We start from the raw sequence: 22331 nt of genomic DNA on the forward strand, positions 1-22331 counted from the left end.
AGATATTTGACCATAGAAGATATTTGACCACAGAAGATATTTGACCATAGAAGATATTTGACCATAGAAGATATTTGACCATAGAAGATATTTGACCACAGAAGATATTTGTGCACAGAAGATATTTGTGCACAGAAGATATTTGACCATAAAAGATATTTGACCACAAAAGATATTTGACCACATAAGATATTTGACCACAGAAGATATTTGACCACAGAATATATTTGACCACAGAAGATATTTGACCATAGAAGATATTTGACCACATAAGATATTTGACCATAGAAGATATTTGACCACATAAGATATTTGACCATAGAAGATATTTGACCACATAAGATATTTGACCATAGAAGATATTTGACCACATAAGATATTTGACCATAGAAGATATTTGACCACAGAAGATATTTGACCATAGAAGATATTTTACCATAGAAGATATTTGACCAAGGAAGATATTTGACCATAGAAGATATTTGACCATAGAAGATATTTGACCACAGAAGATATTTGACCATAGAAGATATTTGACCACAGAAGATATTTGACCATAGAAGATATTTGACCATAGAAGATATTTGACCACAGAATATATTTGACCATAGAAGATATTTGACCACAGAAGATATTTGACCACAGAAGATATTTGACCACAGAAGATATTTGACCTGATGATCAAGTAACTGGAGTACAAGGAGGTATTTTTTTATCTACTTTACCATCATCTACTCTACTATCCTGTTCAAAGTTGTGTATATCGCTTCACAACTTTACAAAACAGTCGGCCAAACTGCCTATGAAACTTTCTATAAACTCAAGCAGTCAATAAATGTAGATGAGAGGACGCTTGCCAAAAAAATTATCGGAAAACATGACAGCTTATCGTACAAATTACAGTAGTTAACGAATATTTGGGGGAAAACGATGGTATTTCTAGCACGAAATATTTTTTGTATTACATTAACATCTTGATGGGGGGGGGGGGGGGGGAGGGGGGGAGAGACAGAAAATTTGTTAAAATTCTTCTAGGAACAAATAATACCAGACTAAGTTTCATATTTTCATTGTTTAAGATGCGTGTTAAGTCAAATAGGACACATTACAAACTAGTGAACCATACACAGTTTCAAGGAAGGCTATGTCTACAACATAGTTAAGTTTAAAGGGAGGTAAGAATTTCAACATAGTTTAAAGAGAAGTTACATTTATATTTTTATATCATAGTTTAAAGGGAAGTAAGAACTTCAACATAGTGTAAAGAGAGGGCATCCGACTGAAGTATAAAAGTCTAGACTAGGGGAGAGAACTAGCCCGGCAGTTTTAATCCACTCGCTAACAGCTGGACGTCACACGCTATGACGTATGACGTCTGGACACAGCGGGGCCAGGAACTCATGTCAATGAGAGATGGGAAAACTTTTGACCCGTGTCCCCCCCCCCCCCCTCTCCCGTCCCCCACACCAAGGACTGATCTAATAAAATAACTCTTTTAATTCTGAACCCCCCCCCCCCCCCTCTTTTTCCACAGTGAGATCGGGTTAAAAAGAAAATCTTTCCGTTCTGATAAAAAAAATAACCTATTAGCAGTGACCTCTGCATTCAAACCCCCCCCCCCCCCCCCCCACACACACACACACCCACCCCCAGCTCATGGTGAATGATATAAAACATCCTAACCCCTCGTATGCCTTACTGCATTATCCAGTTCAAACGCATTAAATTTTATTTCAAAGTTTTTCTTCCTTTCCTTTGTTTAGCATCAATTAGGGCTCTAAGGGATCAATTTCTGGAGGAAATTCGAGAAAAAAATGGTGAGATATTGGCCATCACGCTGTTGTTATACTGATGCACGTGCAAGGGCCAACACGCTGTAGTTATACAAGGGCCATTGCGCTCTTTTTATATTTAGGCTATGGCCATCCCTCTAATTATATTTAGGCTATGGCCATCCCTCTAATTATATTTAGGCTAGGGCCAACCCTCTTATTATATTTAGGCTAGGGCCAACCCTCTTATTATATTTAGGCTATGGTCAACCCTCTTATTATATTTAGGCTAGGGCCATTTCTCTTGTTACATTGATAACAGTGCCACCCTCTCATTATATTAAAGCAAGAGTATCATCTCTTATTAGCAATCAAAAAATAAAAAATAATTTATGGAGCAATCAATCGCTACTTGCTTCGATTGATTGGTTACACCATTTGTCTCAGATAATTGTTTTTTTTTTGTCAGGCATTTGTCACAGTTGTTGTTTTTATATCTGGTCAGATTTTGTCAGAGATAATATTAAATGGACATTTTACAGGACATTAAACAGGACATAAAACAGGACATTTCATTTTGCAGGATATTACATGTTGCACTAAACGTTACATTCACATTTTACAACACACGATCATCTCGCACTTGTGTGTAAATTCTTTCAATCAGGTTCCTTGTTTTGCGTCGTGGAAATCAATTTAAATAAAAAACGGAGAACAACTTTAAAAACCTAAAAAAAAACAAATTACTCAACACCACACAAAAACAGCCTTGTATAAAAACTGCGAGATGGGACTAGAAAAAATTGAGCCCCAAAAACCAGCCTTTGTTGCGTGTTTTGAATCCAGTAGCCCCATCGCCTAGAGATCAATCACATGAACGATTTCCTTTGCAATAGACAAAACGGGGGGTTAATCCGCGCTCGCCGCTAGAAAGTCTACAGTTGACCTAAATTCAACATCTGGAGCTTTTCTCATGGGTTCTAGACATAAACAAAGGATTTCTAAGTTCGAAAAGTTCAATTTTGTTCAATTGTAGAAAAATACGCCTTGCATAAAGGTAATATTTTAAGAAAACTGATTCATCCTCCCAGATAATGTCGGACTGGCCTCTATAAAGTTGGTTTGTTCGAGTTGTTGGGTTGATTAGAGAAAGATTTATTTCAGCCACATACGAATGTCCTAATATACGACAAGTATGTGTGTGTATGTATGTGTGTGTATGTGTGTGTGCGTGCGTGCGTGCGCGCGTGCGTGGGTGCGTGCGTGGTGTGTGTGTGTGTGTGTGTGTGCGTGCGTGTGTTTACAGAATATGTTGCAGGATATACTTTCCACAGAAATCAATAATTTAGTGTTTTCCTTCTGTTTACAAGAATAAATCTACATATATCAAATATATCACTGTGTATGCTTGCATGTAACACTAACAGCGTAAAATTACGTCATCGTCAGTACATTTTTACAGCCTTCATTCACGGTCAATATGAGTAGATGTTTACAGCCTTGATGCCGCTCCTCATATATTTAAGTAAAAACTTGCATCGAAATTTCCCTTGCACTTATGTGCTTTCTATTCATCAGCACCAGAATCTCTAAGTTAACCTAGCGCTAGCTGTGAAGGAAATGAACCTCTGATAATCCCAAATCTTTACTTAGCTCAATCTTTGAACCCATAACATTAAATCTCAACCAACATCATCCCTAACATTAACAATGATCTAAACGCAAGCACTAACCGACAATGTAAACACATGTAAATACAGAAGCTAACTAAACACACACAAAAAGATTTTAAAAATGTAACAATTGAAAAAACAATATCACTAACACTGTAACACCCATGCTGAAATTAACTGCACCAAAAAATTATTCTAGGCGTAAAGTTTTCGTGTGAAGTTAACTATTGAACTGAACCGGAAGAAAATAATATTCGACACAAATGGCGTGTATTAAAGAATTTAAAGTTAGATTTCAGCGAACCATGATTGCTTATGGCCCTCCACGTGAGATGTGATATATGATTGCCAATCACGAACTCATTGGGTTCATTGGTTTACATCTAGTTTCGGACATACATACATAAACACATACATACACGGAAACATACAAACACTGGGTAGGATGAGTTGTGAAACACGCACACTGTCAATAAACAAACTAATGCTGACAAATGCTACACACTCATATAATGATGTACTGGTGACAACTAACAAATGCTGACAAATATTTCACTCATATAATGGTGTACTGGTGACAACTAACAAATGCTGAAAAATGTTTCACTCATATAATGGTGTACTGGTGACAACTAACAAATGCTGAAAAATGTTTCACTCATATAATGGTGTACTGGTGACTACTACAGCATCGTGCACACGTTGAAAAGTGAAAGAAACCTATTCAGTCATTAATGGAGCCAATGTGGCTCATGGGCCGTGAATCACCAACCATCGGCCAGTGGGTAGGCCGTATGATACGTTTTTCTTTTCATAAATGTGTGTTTGCTTTTCATTGATTTCATACATGGCTGTGTGATGGTAGTTGGCGTTGTGTGATTTGACAGCGTGACTGTTATATGAAGTGACAGCGTGACAGTTAAATGAAGTGACAGTGTGATAGAAAAAAATGATGTGTTGTGGCCCGTAGCCATTTTGTGTTTGTAGGAGAGAAATTGATGCTTTTTTTTTGGTGGTCTCATTTTTCTCCCGAAATCTGAAGGATGCGTTTTCTAAAAATAGCCACGGGTGTGACCTAGTTTTCGAGATTTTCGCGGATAATGGGGTAGCCTGGGGTGGCATATTGATTCGTCTTACGTACTCGAGTATAAAGTAAACAAATCAAGTATCTGCGTCTAGTGTAGCGGACACACTCTCTGGTTAGTGGCAGATACAGGTTAGTGGCAGATAATAGGTTAGTGGCAGATAATAGGTTAATGGCAGATATCACAATTTATTATAAACTGAAAAAAAAATCCTTTTTGACTTCTGAACACTACGCCCATAAACATCCCTTTCATAATTCTCTCCTCCTCAAAAACAATAAACAGTTAATAGGTCATAGGTCATAGATTTCCAGATCAATTTAAAAACAACGAAGACAGACCTTACAAAAAGAACAAACGTTACATTTATTTTGAGTTGAATTTTAAATCTCAGAAATTCAAATCTATTCATATCAGGCCGCCTCTCCATGCGTGACCTTGAGAAACCGAATCAATATCCACAACCCAAACAATTCTCATAATTAGATAATCGCAAGCGAGACGAATCCACAGACATTTTTCATTAAAACGGCGATTTTTTAGCCCGCGATCATAAAACTGCTGCCGCTAGTTCCAGGTCTGTGAATGATTCCCCGCTTGATGTTTTTCGGGCACACAAACCCGCGTCTTTAAAAAACGATGGCCGGCTAGATTGGCGCGAACGTCACGGGAGACATGCCAACATCTATCAACAGATTTCAGCGCTCGGCACGACGCTCAACTCGCTTGGCTGAACTCTCGCAAGTTTACAGTAGGCTCTAATGACAAGTTTCTTTCTCGGAACTATATTGACAAAATTTGCGATTAGCTCTAATGGCAAGTTTCTTTCTCCGAACTATATTTATAAAATTTGCGATAAACTGTAGTGATAAGTTTCTTTCTCCAAACTATATTGACAAATTTTGCGATTAGCTCTAATAGCAAGTTTCTTTCACCGAACTATATTTGCAAAATATGCGATAAACTGTAATGATATGTTTCTTTCTCCGAACTATATTGACAAAATTTGCGATAAACTGTAATGATATGTTTCTTTCTCCGAACTAAATTGGTAAAATGCGCGATAAGCTCTAATAGCAAGTTTTTTTTTATAAACTATGTTTGAGAAAATTGTGCTGAGATCTAATGGCAAGTTTATGTAAACTACATTTGCAAATGTGAATTTATCTCTAATGGCAAGTTTATATACACTACATTTGCAAATGTGAATTTATCTGTAATGGCAAGTTTGTTTCTTTAAACTAGATTGGCAAGTTTGCGTGAAACTCTAATGGCGAATTAGTATTATACTCTAATGGAAAGTTTCCGTTAAATATCTCCTAGTATCAAGTTTGTGGTAAGTTCCAAATCATATGACATGTTTGTGGTGAGCTCCTAATGGCAAGTTTGGCTGCGTGAGATTCTTAGTTTGGATCTAGAAAACTTAAGAAAGGGTCCGTTAAGGACAGTCTTCAACCAGGTGTAGAGTCAGACTAAACAAAAGTTAAATGTGGAGGAAAGGTTTAGTCCAACCAGATTAAAGAATGGTTAACATACAACCGTGATGCACGTCATGTACAATCATCTAGGCCAGGGGTCTCCAAACTACGGCCCGCGAGGTCCTCTCATCCGGCCCGCGGAGATCTTTTTGTCCACGGAAAAAAATGTTTGTTGGAGGTGACTGAGGAACTATGCCCAGAAAATTCAAAACGATTTGAAAATGTAGCTTTGGTTGCAATACCATTGCCCGCCGTTTTGCAGACATTGGTGAAAACAGCAAGCTTTGTTTGCTAAATATATGGACATTAGCAGTGTACTGAATCCTGTAATGAAGATGGTGAATTTAATAAGGTCGCATGGGCTTAACCCTAGATAGTACAGAGACATGTTGAAAGATACAAACACTGAATCGCAATATTTACTATATTACACAGCAGTACGATGATTAAGTTGTGAGAAAGTTATGAGCAGAGTATTTAAGTTAAGAAAGGAAATAGGTGACTTCCTGGAAAGTAGGCAAGCCACGTCCATTAATGTCTGGTGAAGAATGGGTACAGAAATTGGCCTCTGCTGCAAACATAACTAGTCATTTAAATTTTCTGAACCCAAAACTACACTACAAGACAGGAAAATATAGTTTCTATAAACTTAACTAAAGGCCTTTCAGCTACCCTGAAGACATGCCTGGAAGAAACTCTGACCCCCGAACTAAAAGATAGTTAATGCGGCCCTCGGGCTGAAAAGTTTGGAGACCCCTGATCTAGGCCATGATGTTTTCTTCTTTAACAGACGTCTACGAGGTGCGCGGACCTTTGACCACAGGTGCTTTGACCATAGGGGGTTTGACCATAGGGGCTTTGACCATAGGGGGTTTGACCACAGCGGAGCTTTGACCATAGGGGCTTTGACCATAGGGGGTTTGACCACAGCGGGCCTTTGACCATAGCGGTGCTTTGACCATAGGGGGTTTGATCATAGGGGGTTTGACCACAGGTGTTTTCTCAGCAGAGGGTCTTTGATCACAGGTGGTCTATCAACTGGTGTTTGATCACAAGCGCTGTGTCCGGCTTTGATCATAGGTGTGATACAATTAACACGATTTTATACATGTTTCATGAGAGTACGTTAAAATAAATTAACATGCATTTTTAAAAAAGCCAAGTACTATATTTTAGTCTAGGCGTCATAGATTTATTTTAAATATAAATGAAAGTTGAATAATGCGACATATAACAAGTTTCACAAATAAATAATGTAGATGTACTTGAAAATACATAGCATATATAAAGGATAAAAAATGATAAAAAACGTGCCAACAATATAGTCAAAGATGTAATACATAAAATGGTTAACTAAATGACAGATGTGCTATAGCACGCAAATATGTCAGTACATCTGTTTGACCATATGTCTGGACAGCACGTTGTACTTTTTCGTGCAGCATCTTGTATCGCTTCTCAGCTGGGTAGCTTGCTACTGCGACACCTTGCAAGAAAGTTGTCTTTTGCCGTGTGCAGTCCATCTGTAGACCTTCAAGGAAACGCCACATTGTTGGGTGACTACATTGGAGGAGAGACTGAAGACTGTAATGCCATCCTTCACAAATGTTATTTGTTCGTGCTCAGTGGCGTAACGAGGTCGGGTGTCACCCGGTGCGGCACTTAATGGTGTCACCCCCCCAGAGGCATAGAGACCCTTCCCAGGGACAAACTTTCAAATTTTCGATTTGCACCCCCCCCCTCAAACTTTCGATTTGCACCCCTCCCCCTCGAGTTTTCGATTTGCACCCCCCCCGCCTCAAACTTTCGATTTGCACCCCCCCTCAAACTTTCGATTTGCACCCCCCCCCCCCTCGAGTTTTTCTCTATATATTTTGCTATTTTTTTTCCTTGGTGTCACCCCCCTAAATGGTGTCACCCGGTGCGGTCCGCACCCCCGCCCCCCCCCCCCCCCCCCCCCTCGCTACGCCCCTGTTCGTGCTACACCATCGCCAATCGTGTGCATTTGATTCCAAGTTTCAACTTGAAAACAAAGCAAGCTTATACTTTTCGCCACGACCACCGATGCGACGACCTGGGATGTAGGTGTGTTCGAAGTATGTCACTACCTCGACGATGTTGTCCACTGCTGGCGTAGAATCTGTTAACAATTCGAACGCTTGTGTAACATCTTGGACTGGCACATGAGATTGGGCGGCAAGACAACGAACAACGATACGTATATCGCTATTTGTTTCATATTCCACTTTCAGCCCAACTTCATGTACCTTGCGTATCACGCATTGGGCTATACTCTCCAAGATTCTCCATGGTTTTGACATAGAGTAGTTTAGATGACTTGCATTTATACATGATGATTTAACATATTATTACATCATGTCGAAATTTAAAATATAATTTAGCAAGTTTTAAAATAAATCCTTACCATATATGGACAGCATTGGACAAACCCCCTGAGATCAAAGACCCTATGTGGACAAAAAACCTATGATCAAAGCCGGACGCAGCGCTTGTGATCAAACACCAGTTGATAGACCACCTGTGGTCAAAGCCCCGCTGTGGTCAAACCCCATATGGTCAAAGCCCCTATGGTCAAAGGTCCTAGGACCGTCTACGAGACGTTACTAGCCAGTTAGTAGCAGCTGTTGTCACTGACGGTCTACAGCGATTTTAAAACGTCCGTGTTTTCATTGTATGGAAAGATTTTTTTCACAAAAGAAATGAAGTAAAATAATATCAAGACACTTGTCCACATGAAGATTGTGTGTGTGTGGGGGGGGGGGGGGGGGGTCCAGAAAATTCAACTTGAGTAGACTGGACAATACCTCAGTATGACAACAACATTTTATACCTCAGTATGACGTGTGTTCCGTACCAATTTATTTTCATATCGGAAACTTTGGAGCTACTGCAGCACCCTACGACCCAAATCTGTTTTAAAATCGACAGCAAAGACGGCCTTTGACTTGTTATAAAAAAAAGGTTTCGTGTTAAAATGTCGATTAATCTCCCCTTGGATAGACATATTGTTTTTTTTCAGTTGGTAAGGACTAGCCAGTTTATCACCAAACCTACCCCCACATCTACCCCAACACCTACACCCACACCCACATTTGTTTCCAAACAATTTTTAAGCAGCCGATTAGTACAACACTATCGATTTTTTTAACCTTTTGGCCTGGGGATACAAGAAAAAAAACATTTTGAGATTATCAAAGAAAAGTCTGGCCGTTGAAAAATCGATAGACTTCTCGGGTATTTTCTTACTGCCTGTATTTTAATGGAGTGAAGGGTAAACATTTGTTAACAGCGTTTTTTCTTACTGGTAGTATTTTAATGGGGAGAAGGGTAAATAGTTCATAGTAGGTTTTTTTTTATTGCTAGTCCTTTATAAACTAGTAAATATAAGTGAACAGTGTTTTATACGGGTTGTAAATAATCATTTAAGGTTGATACTTGTTTAGATGGATAACGACAGTTAGGATTGTTATACTTATCCGTGATTGTTGTTGTCGTTAATTATTGATATTAGGTGTAAAGCATTAAAACAATTATTGATATTAGGTGTAAAGCATTAAAACAATAATTGATATTAGGTGTAAAGCATTAAAACAATCATTGATATTAGGTGTAAAGCATTAAAACAGTCATTGATATTAGGTGTAAAGCATTAAAACAATCATTGATATTAGGTGTAAAGCATTAAAACAGTCATTACAAAAGCTACCAACATACATTGGTCTTAATGTATGTACGCTAAATTCAACAACTTACGAGTCAACATTCAGTCCAATGAAGGTCTCTCCCGCCTCCCCCCCCCCCCCCCCCCCTCCACCCCGGTGTGAACGTCCACAAAATTTAAATAGTTCGAAAAACTTACTTCCAATGAAGTCCCAGTACAAGCCTACTAATACAATAAGTGGAGATATGTACACGTACAAGGCAAGGCTAAACTCCAATAGACTAATTTATTCTTGTCCGAAATGTTCTATTTAAATATTTATAAGTAGAAACTGCAACGTACATTGAAAAATAAATGTATAAATATATTATGAGTGACTGTTAAATTTAATTTTAAACCAACTTTTTTTTTACACCAACTTTGTTTCAGTCTACATTTATTACATTTGTTTTTGTATTTTTTAAAATATTTTTTCTGTAGTTACACGCCGAGACCTATTTAATAAATCCTAAAACCACATCAAGTTCATGACCCCAATTTCTGTTTTCATTCATCACCCACTCACCGGAGAGGTGCGAATGATATAAATATACTTCAAAATTCACGAACTGCCCTTAATATATATACATTTACATATATACATTTAGTATTTTGATCCTGTCCATACGGACCCAAAGCGCCATTTTTTAAAAATCTAGTCAAAAACTTTAAATTTATTTCTAACAGTGGAAGACATTTTTCTAAATGTGCTGAGTGTGGAATCCTAATATATAAAAGCCCATGTGCGCACGTCTCTCTCTCTCTGTCTCTCTCGCTCTCTCTCTCTCTCTCTCTCTCTCTCTCTCTCTCTCTCTCTCGCGCTCTCTCTCTCGATCTATTTCTCTGACCGCATGTCCCGAGCCTAAGAGATCAGTATCTTCAGCAATATATTGTGGAGAACTTGAAGATACGGACTTAAGTTAAAATAATATGGTGGATGTTTTAAATGTATAGACTAAACTCTATTTAAATAAAGAAAATAAAAATATAGCAATATTCGAGTGTAGAGACACATGTAATTATTGAGTGCAGAATTGTGCGTAAAACTAATGTAACATTTTGTGCGTAAAACTGATGGAAGTATTAAATGCAGAACTGTGTGCGACTCCTGCCATTAAGAAGTTAGACACAAGAAAAGAAATTAGCCAAGCTGGCCAACAATTTGAATTCCAATTCACCAAAAATCTGGCAATCAAAATGTAATTTTTTGGTACAGAGACCTCGCTAGCTAGCACGGAGCGTTTTCATTCAGCAGTCTCCGTTGTTTCCGGTTGCAGGTTGTAAAAAAATAGCCTACAATTCTTCTCGTTCCACACACCACACCCCTACTCACACCCACACCCCTTCGCACCCTCCCACTTCTACAGTATGGGTCTTCCAATCAAGGGGAATCACTAGTGTACGTGTATTTTAAAATCACATCAACGATTTTTTAGTGTCTGAACTTCACCCTTCATCAAAGCTGTGATGTAACTGTTGGCTTGTGGTAGATTGGTGCGGAGTGGTGCGGGAAAGTGTCGTATGGTGCGGTATGGTGTGCTGTGGTGCGAGATGATGCGGGATGGTACGATGTGGTGCGTAAGGGTGCGTTATGGTGCTAGAGTTTTCACCAAGCGGCCGTATGTGTTGCTGGCACTCTAATAATTTTATGTTGTTGGTTTCCTGATACAAATTGTATTGAGGTGGATGATGTTCCAAAGTCTTTCAACATTGACTAGATGGTATATCGTCGGGGAATTTAACTACAGAAACATAAAAGTAAAATATTTCATCAAAACATCTTTTCATAGATATTTTTTAAACTTTAGTTTTTTTGTTACTTGAGAGTAATTGACCTTTGAAACTTAATTGGTAACAACGAAGGTGGTTTGTCAATTTTAATAAAATAGTTGGTGTATTTATTTAGATCTGAGAGCTTATTTTCTTTTGCACATCATTTTCTTTATCTCCAAGTTCAGAACATTTTTAAAATATCGATCTTATAGCATATAATATATATATATATATATATATATATATATATATATATATATATATATATATAATGTATATATTTATGTTGTATGGTTGAATGAAATATGATTTTAAACTATTAATTCCCCACATACGCTGCTTTCTGCTGTTTGATGAGTTAACGGGGTGGGTGGTAACAACAAGATAATTAATAACTAATTACATATTAATGAACCCTTACCTGGCAACAGCCATTAATGAACTGAGAAAACTGGCCACAAAGATGAGCATCATGGTATTCCACACGGCGCCAGTTTGTAGACTGACCCCTTGACCCAATATCCTTCTATCTCGTCTGCTGAACATTGCGTTGCAGGTTGTTGGGTAAATCCAGGCCGGCCACAAAGTTTACGAACACACCACGAACATCACTCGATTCTTACTTCACAACTTCATTTTTGTTTCAAAACTTTAAATTTTCAATCTTAAAAATCGTAATACCTCATTTCAAAACGATATTTTTATTATTTAATCAACCATCCCACAATCTAGCTATAAAAACCTATATATACACATTATTGACATAAAACAAAAGAATAGTTTAACTAGCATCTCGAGAATAACCTTACATAACAATGTAAAATCCCGAAGTCTGCCCATACGAGACAGCTATCTAAAAACTGCGTGACTTATCAGCCAGTATCCTCTAGTCACGGAGAAATCAAAAGATGCTACTCAAGTCTGGCATGGGAAAGAGAAGCCCCTACGACATAAAGCAAAGCCACAAATTTTCGCTCTCGGGGCACACTCGGAAGTAACGCGACCAAAGGGGGAGAATCTAGGGGGGAGAAGCGGGGAGATGGGAGATAACCAGACGACCGGCGGGTGGCACCCAGATCGTGCACCATGCAAAAACTGGGGGTTGTTGGGGGGGGGGGGGGCTGATATTGAAGAATTCGGCACATGGGTCACTTACAGAAATAACATTTCAAGATTGGAGTATGGGGATTTTGTATTACAGATGTAATATTTGAGATGCCTATATTAAAGAACTATTAGAAGTACATTCATTACGGAGAAAAAAAGAGACCCGTTACTAGAATAAATATTTAATTAATCCACAAATATGCGTAATCTATTGTTAAGTTATTTAAATTTATTTGTAAATATTGCATTATTATTTACGTAATTAAAAAGAGTATTTTAGATTAAAAGATTTTTTAAAGATAAATCCTCGCCTTTTCGTCATGACATGCGAACCAATTTTTTCAAACTAAAATGTAGGTCAATACCCGATGACAATGTAATGTATTATAAACATTGACATTATTAGGTGTTTGATTAATTTAAAAAAATGCTATATGAAATAATAATCTTTTCGCGTTTCCTGTGTTTTTAGTTATACGATTTGATTGTTAAATTTATAGAACTGTAAAAACTAAAATGGAGTAAAAACGATCCTAACAACAAGCTTTTATAAAAGAAATAAAAAGAGGAACAAATCGTTTTCTTTAAAAATTGTTCGCTATATCATGTATTGAATAAACTTACTAAAATTCATTAGCAACCCATGCTTCTTAAAGTAAATTTGTTTATTTGTATGCGTATGTCTATAGACCTATACTTGCATGTGTTTGCATGTATTTATTTAATTGTGTTTATGTTTAAAAGTTTTACTTTAATTATGTTCAAGTAGGCCTACATAATTCTTGTACTAATACATCCAAGTCATTGAGTCTAAAACTAGTCAGAACCAAATCATTTAGTCATCATGAAGTCATAACTTAGTCATTTAGTCGCCGTCTGCCGGAATCCTGACATTCTGTCATCGCCCAGTCAGAAGTCAGCCAGAAATGACTTTAATTTGTTATTTTTTCATAGACGGAGATAAAAATAGCTCTGCAAAGAGAGACAACCGCGTTTAAAGCCAAAAGCAGCGAGTTTATGTGGTTACCGTTCCTTAAGTGTATACCTGCTCACAGATAGCTTGATTTACAGGTATAAATTACCATTTTTTTCAGGCATATCCGAGGGAGGGGGGGGGGGGGCGGTAACACTTAATATTTTATTACCATGTGTATAATTTATAAACTAACTAATAAAGCATCATAAAGTTACTAGTGTTGAATCTCAAGTGTGTCGTAAAGTTCAAAAGGTAAAATGTATTTTACACAATTTAGGTACACAAGGGAAGCAACTTCCAATAAATTACAAACTCTTCAAATGAATTGAAAATGCATGCATAAGTGTTTACAATAGCTGCCAAAAAATTAATAAATAATAAACATAATAATTGAACGTAGTTATTTAAAAGTTTGTAGGCTCAGAATCACCACTTCCTGAGTCTGACTCTGAAGAGCTGAGATATTCTTTAGATTTAGGCATCTCAACTTCTTGCTAGCGTTCTTGCTAGCGTTTTCTTCAAGATACTGGTAATGAAACTAGGCAAATCTGTTTTTAAACAATTAAATTAAAACTTTTCAGTAATAAATGAAGACTAGCGATGTTTCCAACAGATGCAACCATGCTCATTTACTATAGCAGCCATCTTGTTTATCTTTTGTTATTAAATAAATAAATATATATATATATTTTTTTTTTTTTAATTTTTTTATTATTTTTTTCAAAAACTTTATTTCAATTTTATTCAACTAAAGCAATATTGGTCATTGGTTTAGTAGGTGAAAACTAAAAAATGCGTAAAAGAAATCTAAATCAACATTGCAATAAACTCATCAAGGATGGAAAACTCAACAGAAATTTTAATGTTTGAAGCTTTCTCAAAATAATTTAAGTGTTTAATAATGCCTTTCTCTCCTAAAATTGTTGCATACCTAATTTAAAAAAAAACACAAATAAATTACAAAGCTCACGGTCCAAGTCAACTCACACACCTCACTTATATACAAGGTAAACAACAAGATTAAGTCTGAGTGTTATCACATTATAATAAAACTTAATTTAAAAAAGGTATTATTGGGTACTGTGATGCTCTGGCCGGAGTATTCTGATCTACTTTTCTTCACACCACTCATTTTCCTTTCTTACTTGTTCTTCCTCTGCTGGTGTGAAATCATTTTTAATGTTAAATTTTTTCCTGATTTCCTCTGGGGACTTCCCTTTGATCATATTTGCTACAGTTTTGCAAGTTACATCAAGCTAGCCTTTGATATCTAAGTAGTTGGCAGCCAAAATCAACTCAAACAAGGTGCCCTGGTCAACTTTAAGAAATTCTGTATCCCAGGAGCAAACATCATCTGTTCTTTTTTCTTTGTTTTCATCATCTTCAGGTGGTGGAGGGTCATCCCGATGGAAGGTACACCATTGAATTACCTTCTTTAATATAGCAGCATTAACATTAGGTAGTGAAACAGATTCATCTTCATCCTCATCCTTACCCAAATCTTCTAACATGGTTTTAATAGTGACAGATTGTTTAGCAATCTCAACATCAACTTCAAATACCTCTCCATCTGAACTCTATAGTTTAATCATAGGCATCTTGAAATATGAATGAGCTGGTACTGTCTCCAGAAATGTCAACCTTGGCAATGTAAATATAGCAATTATAATTGTGAAATTTATCTGACTCTTTGTTTTAATTATGCGATAAATTTGAGGGTTTTAAGTTTAGATAATGTGACTATATTAAATTGTTATACAAATATAATTGTACATTTATTCAAAAAACAATATTAATTTTATACCTAAAATTTTCTACTATACTAAACAGCATTTTTAAGATTGTTCTACATGTTTGTTAGTATTCGTGTTGAGTTTGTTATTTTATTGCCAGTTTCCTCCCTTGTTACAACGTGAACCATTATTTGGCCGGTTGCTTTACTTTGATCGGAGAAGCAATACAAATACGTCTGTAACGTTAAACGCCAGGTAAAAAAAAAACTTTTTAAGTTTTAATGAAAGAAATCGCGTGTAAATACTAGATCTAGCAATTCAATAATTTTGGTATCCATCAGATCCTTACCCAGCCATGTGACATTAAGGAAAAAAAAACTTAAAAAAAAAAGGAAAATATGGTGTGGGGAATGGTTGGCTAAAGGCTTATATAAGTTTAGGGGGGTGACTGACATTTTATGAGCTTTTTTTAGAAAAATTGTAAAAGTCTGAAGTTTGATTAGGGAGAAAGATTATAAAAGAAGGATTAAAGAAATATATAATTTGGATTAAGGAGAAAGATTGTATTAGTTGATTTCAACCTGTGAATGTTTAGATGGAAATTGCTGCGCATGCGCGGCACGAAAAACAGCAAGGCTAGAAGTATTCACCGCCCAAATTCTCATTGTCCACGTGCCGTCAGCAGACGACTGACAGGAATTGGGCAGACGTCAAGAGAAGAAACAGCTGTTTCCGGTTCCTTTTAAGATGGATGGAAACAAATTGCTAAAAAGGTAGGATGGCTAATTAGAGTAATCATCTTCTAAAAAGGTAGGATGGCTAATTAGAGTAATCATCTTCAAAAAAGGTAGGATGGCTAATTAGAGTAATCATCTTCTAAAAAGGTAAGATGGCTAATTAGAGTAATGCAATGTCTGCTGGTACTCGCCTATCACGGCATGGTGTCACGTGATGTGGGTTATCCAACGTCCCCACCAGGCATCCAACAGCCAGCATACAACAGAAGCCGGCATACAACAGCCGGCATACAGAGGTCGGCATACAACAGCCGGCATGAAGAAGCCGGCATTTAACAGCCGGCATACAACAGCCGGCATACAACAGCCGGCATACAACAGCCGGCATGAAGAAGCCGGCATACAACAGCCGATATACAACAGCCGATATACAACAGCCGATATACAACAGCCGGCATACAACAGCCGGCATACAACAGCCGGCATATAACATCCGGCATACAACAGCCGGCATACAACGGCATACAAACAGGGGTTTTTGTCCAGGGGGTTTATGCCCGGACACCGGTGCTACTTCAAACAATGAAATCTGACCACATTTAACACGTATGATAAACTAGTTTCTAGAGCCTGATAATATAGGCCCACCATGAGATGAAAACGACTATGGTATTCGACCACATAAGCTACAAAAGTTGACATATGACCACATACGCTACAAATGATGACATATGACCACATACGCTACAACTGATGACATATGACCACATACGATACAAATGTTGACATATGACCACATACGCTACAAATGTTGACATATGACCATATACGCTACAAATGTTGACATATGACCACATACGCTACAAATGATGACATATGACCACATACGCTACAAATGATGACATATGACCACATACGCTACAAATGTTGACATATGACCACATACGCTACAAATGTTGACATATGACCACATACGATACAAATGTTGACATATGACCACATACGCTACAAATGTTGACATATGACCACATACGATACAAATGTTGACATATGACCACATACGCTACAAATGATGACATATGACCACATACGCTACAAATGTTGACATATGACCACATACGATACAAATGTTGACATATGACCACATACGCTACAAATGTTGACATATGACCACATACGCTACAAATGTTGACATATGAACACATACGCTACAACTGATGACATATGAACACATACAACTGATGACATATGACCACATACGCTACAACTGATGACATGTGTTGTCCACATCCATGAAACATGCATGAAGCTGGGTGGGGCACTTGTTATCTGCCTGTGGGTGGGGCGGGTTGCGCATGAGAGCTTTCACTGCTCACACGAAGGTCAAGGTGACAGTAGAACTAGGGGGGTGGTTGGGACAATAGCACGAGAGTCAACGTCACGGTGTAACCTAGCAGTGGGGTGTGGGGTGGTGGGGTGTGGGTGGTGGGACAATCACATGCAGGCACCGTTGACGACAGATAAATAAAACATCCGATTTGATGGGTGTGAGATTGGCCGTGACACTTTGGCCTTAACGACACAAATGTCGGGTTAAATGTTGGGCGCTGGTAGGTCGCTCACGGGTGGTGACTGACTGTCTGTTGACAGACTGTCTTCTGACTGTCTGGTGTCGACCAACTGACTTCTGACTGTCTGTTGACAGACTGTCTTCTGACTGGCTGTCTTCTGACTAAAGGGTTCCAAATAAAAAGCCAGGTCTATGTATTTGGTTTTATTCCAAATGCCATAATCCTGTGTATCTCGCATTATTCCATCGCCCCCCCCCCCCTTACCCTCATGATCATCGATTCCACCTGATAGTCTCCCTTCTTGTCGTATTTAACTTGGTCGTCTCCCTTTAAAAGAAATTTGACCGGCATTAACCCCCCCCCCCCCCCCCGCCCTCTATTGCCCATCATTATTCTATAACGGGTACTTATTCAGCCGTGTTTACAGTTTCTTCGATTGGCTCGTGTATCACGTGATTAAGTTTGTTGTCCCCCCCTCCCACACACATCGGGACCATAGACTGGGGTTTCTTGTAAATAATTGTATTTTAACTCTGGGGAGAAGGTGGATTGCGGACATGGTCGATTAATATAGTAGTCTATCTGACCAGTAGAGTAGTGGTCTATCTGACCAGTAGTGTAGTGGTCTATCTGACCAGTAGTGTAGTGGTCTATCTGACCAGTAGTGCAGTGGTCTATCTGACCAGTAGTGTAGTGGTCTATCTGACCAGTAGTATAGTGGTCTATCTGACCAGTAGTGTTGTGGTCTATCTGACCAGTAGTGTAGTGGTCTATCTGACCAGTAGTGTTGTGGTCTATCTGACCAGTGGTGTAGTGGTCTATCTGACCAGTAGTGTAGTGGTCTATCTGACCAGTAGTGTTGTGGTCTATCTGACCAGTGGTGTAGTGTGTCAGTGGTCTAGTTGACTAGTAGAGTAGTGGTCTGTATACACAGTGTTTCAACATTGTGACCAAAATACTGTCAACACTGACCAACACACTGTCAACACTGACAAACACATTGTCATCATTGGTCAACACACTGTCACCACTGTCACCACTGACCAACACACTGTCACTACTGACGAACACACTGTCACCACTGACCAACACACTGTCACCACTGACCAACACACTGTCACCACTGACCAACACACTGTCACCACTGTTACCACTGACCAACACACTGTCACCACTGACCAACACACTGTCACCACTGTCACCACTGACCAACACATTGTCAACACTGGTCAACACACTGACCAACACATTGTCACCACTGACCAACACACTGACCAACACACTGTCACCACTGTCACCACTGACCAACACACTGACCGACACACTGTCACCACTGGTCAACACACTGTTACCACTGTCACCACTGACCAACACACTGACCAACACACTGACCAACACACTGTCACCACTGACCAACACACTGTCACCACTGACCAACACACTGACCAACACACAGTCACCACTGACCAACACTTTGTCACCACTGACCAACACACTGACCAACACACTGTCACCACTGACCACCACACTGACCAACACACAGTCACCACTGACCAACACTTTGTCACCACTGACCAACACACTGACCAACACACTGTCACCACTGACCAACACACTGTCACCACTGACCAACACACTGTCACCACTGTCACCACTGACCAACACACTGACCAACACACTGACCAACACACTGTCACCACTGACCAACACACTGTCACCACTGACCACCACACTGACCAACACACTGACCACCACACTGTCACCACTGTCACCACTGACGAACACACTGACCAACACACTGTCACCACTGACCACCACACTGTCACCACTGACCAACACACTGTCACCACTGTCCACCACACTGACCACCACACTGACCACCACACTGACCAACACACTGACCAACACACTGACCAACACACTGACCACCACACTGACCACCACACCGTATACCACCCTGGGGCAGCCTGTCCCCAGCTAATTTTCAAGTCAAATTATACATCTGGCTGGCAGCAATCTCCAGTGACGTATGAAATATCGATCTAACGACTCAGAAATAATTAGAAAATGTCGGCAGCAATGTTTTTATTCGATGGCCGTGTGGTGGCGAACAAAGGCCCACACAGACTCGGCCACAAGAAGGGTCATTTCAGTGGTTCGATCCGCGTCACATTTGTCACAATAGGGGTCATTTTAGTGGTTCGGTCGGCGATTCATTTCAGTCCTAGACACCAGGTCATTCACCTACTGTCCATACCCACCTACTGAACCCTGAGGTCATTCACCTACTGTCCATACCCACCTACTGAACCCTGAGGTCATTCACCTACTGTCCATACCCACCTACTGAACCCTGAGGTCGTTCACCTACTGTCCATACCCACCTACTAAACCCTGAGGTCGTTCACCTACTGTCCATACCCACCTACTGAACCCTGAGGTCGTTCACCTACTGTCCATACCCACCTACTGAACCCTGAGGTCGTTCACCTGCTGTCCATATCGACCTACTAAACCCTGAGGTCGTTCACCTACTGTCCATACCCACCTACTGAACCCTGAGGTCATTCACCTACTGTCCATACCCACCTACTGAACCCTGAGGTCGTTCACCTGCTGTCCATATCGACCTACTAAACCCTGAGGTCGTTCACCTACTGTCCATACCCACCTAATGAACCCTGAGGTCGTTCACCTACTGTCCATACCCACCTACTGAACCCTGAGGTCGTTCACCTGCTGTCCATACCCACCTACTGAACCCTGAGGTCGTTCACCTGCTGTCCATACCCACCTACTGAACCCTGAGGTCGTTCACCTGCTGTCCATATCGACCTACTGAACCCTGAGGTCGTTCACCTGCTGTCCATACCCACCTACTGAACCCTGAGGTCGTTCACCTGCTGTCCATACCCACCTACTGAACCCTGAGGTCGTTCACCTGCTGTCCATATCGACCTACTGGACAGTGAGGTCATTCGTCTCCCAGGACACACACACCATCTCTAATGTAATAGACACCTGCCGGTTTTATGTTAAGTAAAGACACATACACACACACCATCTCTAATGTAATAGACACCTGCCGGTTTTATGTTAAGTAAAGACACATACACACACACCATCTCTAATGTAATAGACACATGCCGGTTTTATGTTAAGTAAAGACACATACACACACACCATCTCTAATGTAATAGACACATGCCGGTTTTATGTTAAGTAAAGACACATACACACACACCATCTCTAATGTAATAGACACATGCCGGTTTTATGTTAAGTAAAGACACATACACACACACCATCTCTAATGTAATAGACACATGCCGGTTTTATGTTAAGTAAAGACACATACACACACACCATCTCTAATGTAATAGACACATGTCGGTTTTATGTTAAGTAAAGACACATACACACACACCATCTCTAATGTAATAGACACCTGCCGGTTTTATGTTAAGTAAAGACACATACACACACACCATCTCTAATGTAATAGACACATGTCGGTTTTATGTTAAGTAAAGACACATACACACACACCATCTCTAATGTAATAGACACCTGCCGGTTTTATGTTAAGTAAAGACACATACACACACACCATCTCTAATGTAATAGACACATGTCGGTTTTATGTTAAGTAAAGACACATACACACACACCATCTCTAATGTAATAGACACATGTCGGTTTTATGTTAAGTAAAGACACATACACACACACCATCTCTAATGTAATAGACACATGTCGGTTTTATGTTAAGTAAAGACACATACACACACACCACCACACTAAAACGTCCCTGAATCCACCCAACTCTGATGAGTACCTAACTCACGTTAGAGAAAGTAAAGGCGGCTGGGCATAGTGCTGATCACACTATCCCTTCATATGTTGAGGTCACAGAAACAGGTGAACTCTACTTCACTTGCCCCATGGACCACCAGGTTTGATGAGGAAACTTTAACTACCACCCACTTAACCTAGAAGCACACTGCATGATACATAATGACACACCGTAACACACATAATACCGTTGGACACACAGACACATAATACAATATAGGCCTACACACTCTATACAACACATCACACACTGCGACATACACACATTCTACAGCACACAAACACACACTACAACACACTACAACACACACTACAACGCACATTACGACATACTGATACAACGATATACACATTCTACGACACACAAACATATTACGACACACCGACACAGCGATATGCACACTCTCTACAATACACAAACACACACAACAACACACTACCACACATTACGACTCACCTATACCCACGACATTGTTTTACGAGTGTCAAGCTCTTGACTACTTCACGGAGTACTCGATGCCAGTAGTTAATCGTTTAATCGATACTCGGGCGGATCGATCTACAGCGAGGAAACATTGCCGAGTACGACAGAAGTATCGAATAAACTCGTCTTGTAAAGCTTTCTGTCTACCATCACTCAAGTCAGTCAGCCAAGTCAGTATGTATTTATTTATTTCATCACTTATTTATTTATGCGTGTATGTGTGTTTTTAAAGCACCATTGTGTATGTGCGCGTATGTGTGATTTCTAAAGCATGCTCGGAAATCGACGAACAACAAACACGAACAGCGAAACAAACAAACAAGCGTCACATTATCTCCCCCTGATTGCACACGTAAAGCAGAAGTT

At 39.3% G+C, this 22331-nt stretch overlaps 1 protein-coding gene and 1 pseudogene across 1 annotated transcript in view; both read right to left on the reverse strand.

Moving 5' to 3' along the window:
- The window catches only part of LOC131937455 (gamma-aminobutyric acid receptor subunit beta), a 139305-nt gene extending 127268 nt beyond the window's left edge, over nt 1-12037 (reverse strand). Inside the window, exon 1 of the mRNA XM_059294908.1 lies at nt 11924-12037. Within this exon, the coding sequence (XP_059150891.1) occupies nt 11924-11976 (53 nt within the window). The 5' untranslated portion in view covers nt 11977-12037. The remainder of the gene's footprint in view (nt 1-11923) is intronic.
- A 2270-nt stretch (nt 12038-14307) lies between these two features.
- On the reverse strand, nt 14308-15183 carry LOC131937648 (S-phase kinase-associated protein 1-like; annotated as a pseudogene).
- Between the last annotated feature and the right edge of the window lie 7148 nt (nt 15184-22331).

Source organism: Physella acuta, unplaced genomic scaffold (assembly GCF_028476545.2).
Source record: "Physella acuta isolate Inbredline_101_S28 unplaced genomic scaffold, ASM2847654v3 ptg000017l, whole genome shotgun sequence".
Classification (NCBI taxonomy): Eukaryota; Metazoa; Mollusca; class Gastropoda; family Physidae; genus Physella; species Physella acuta.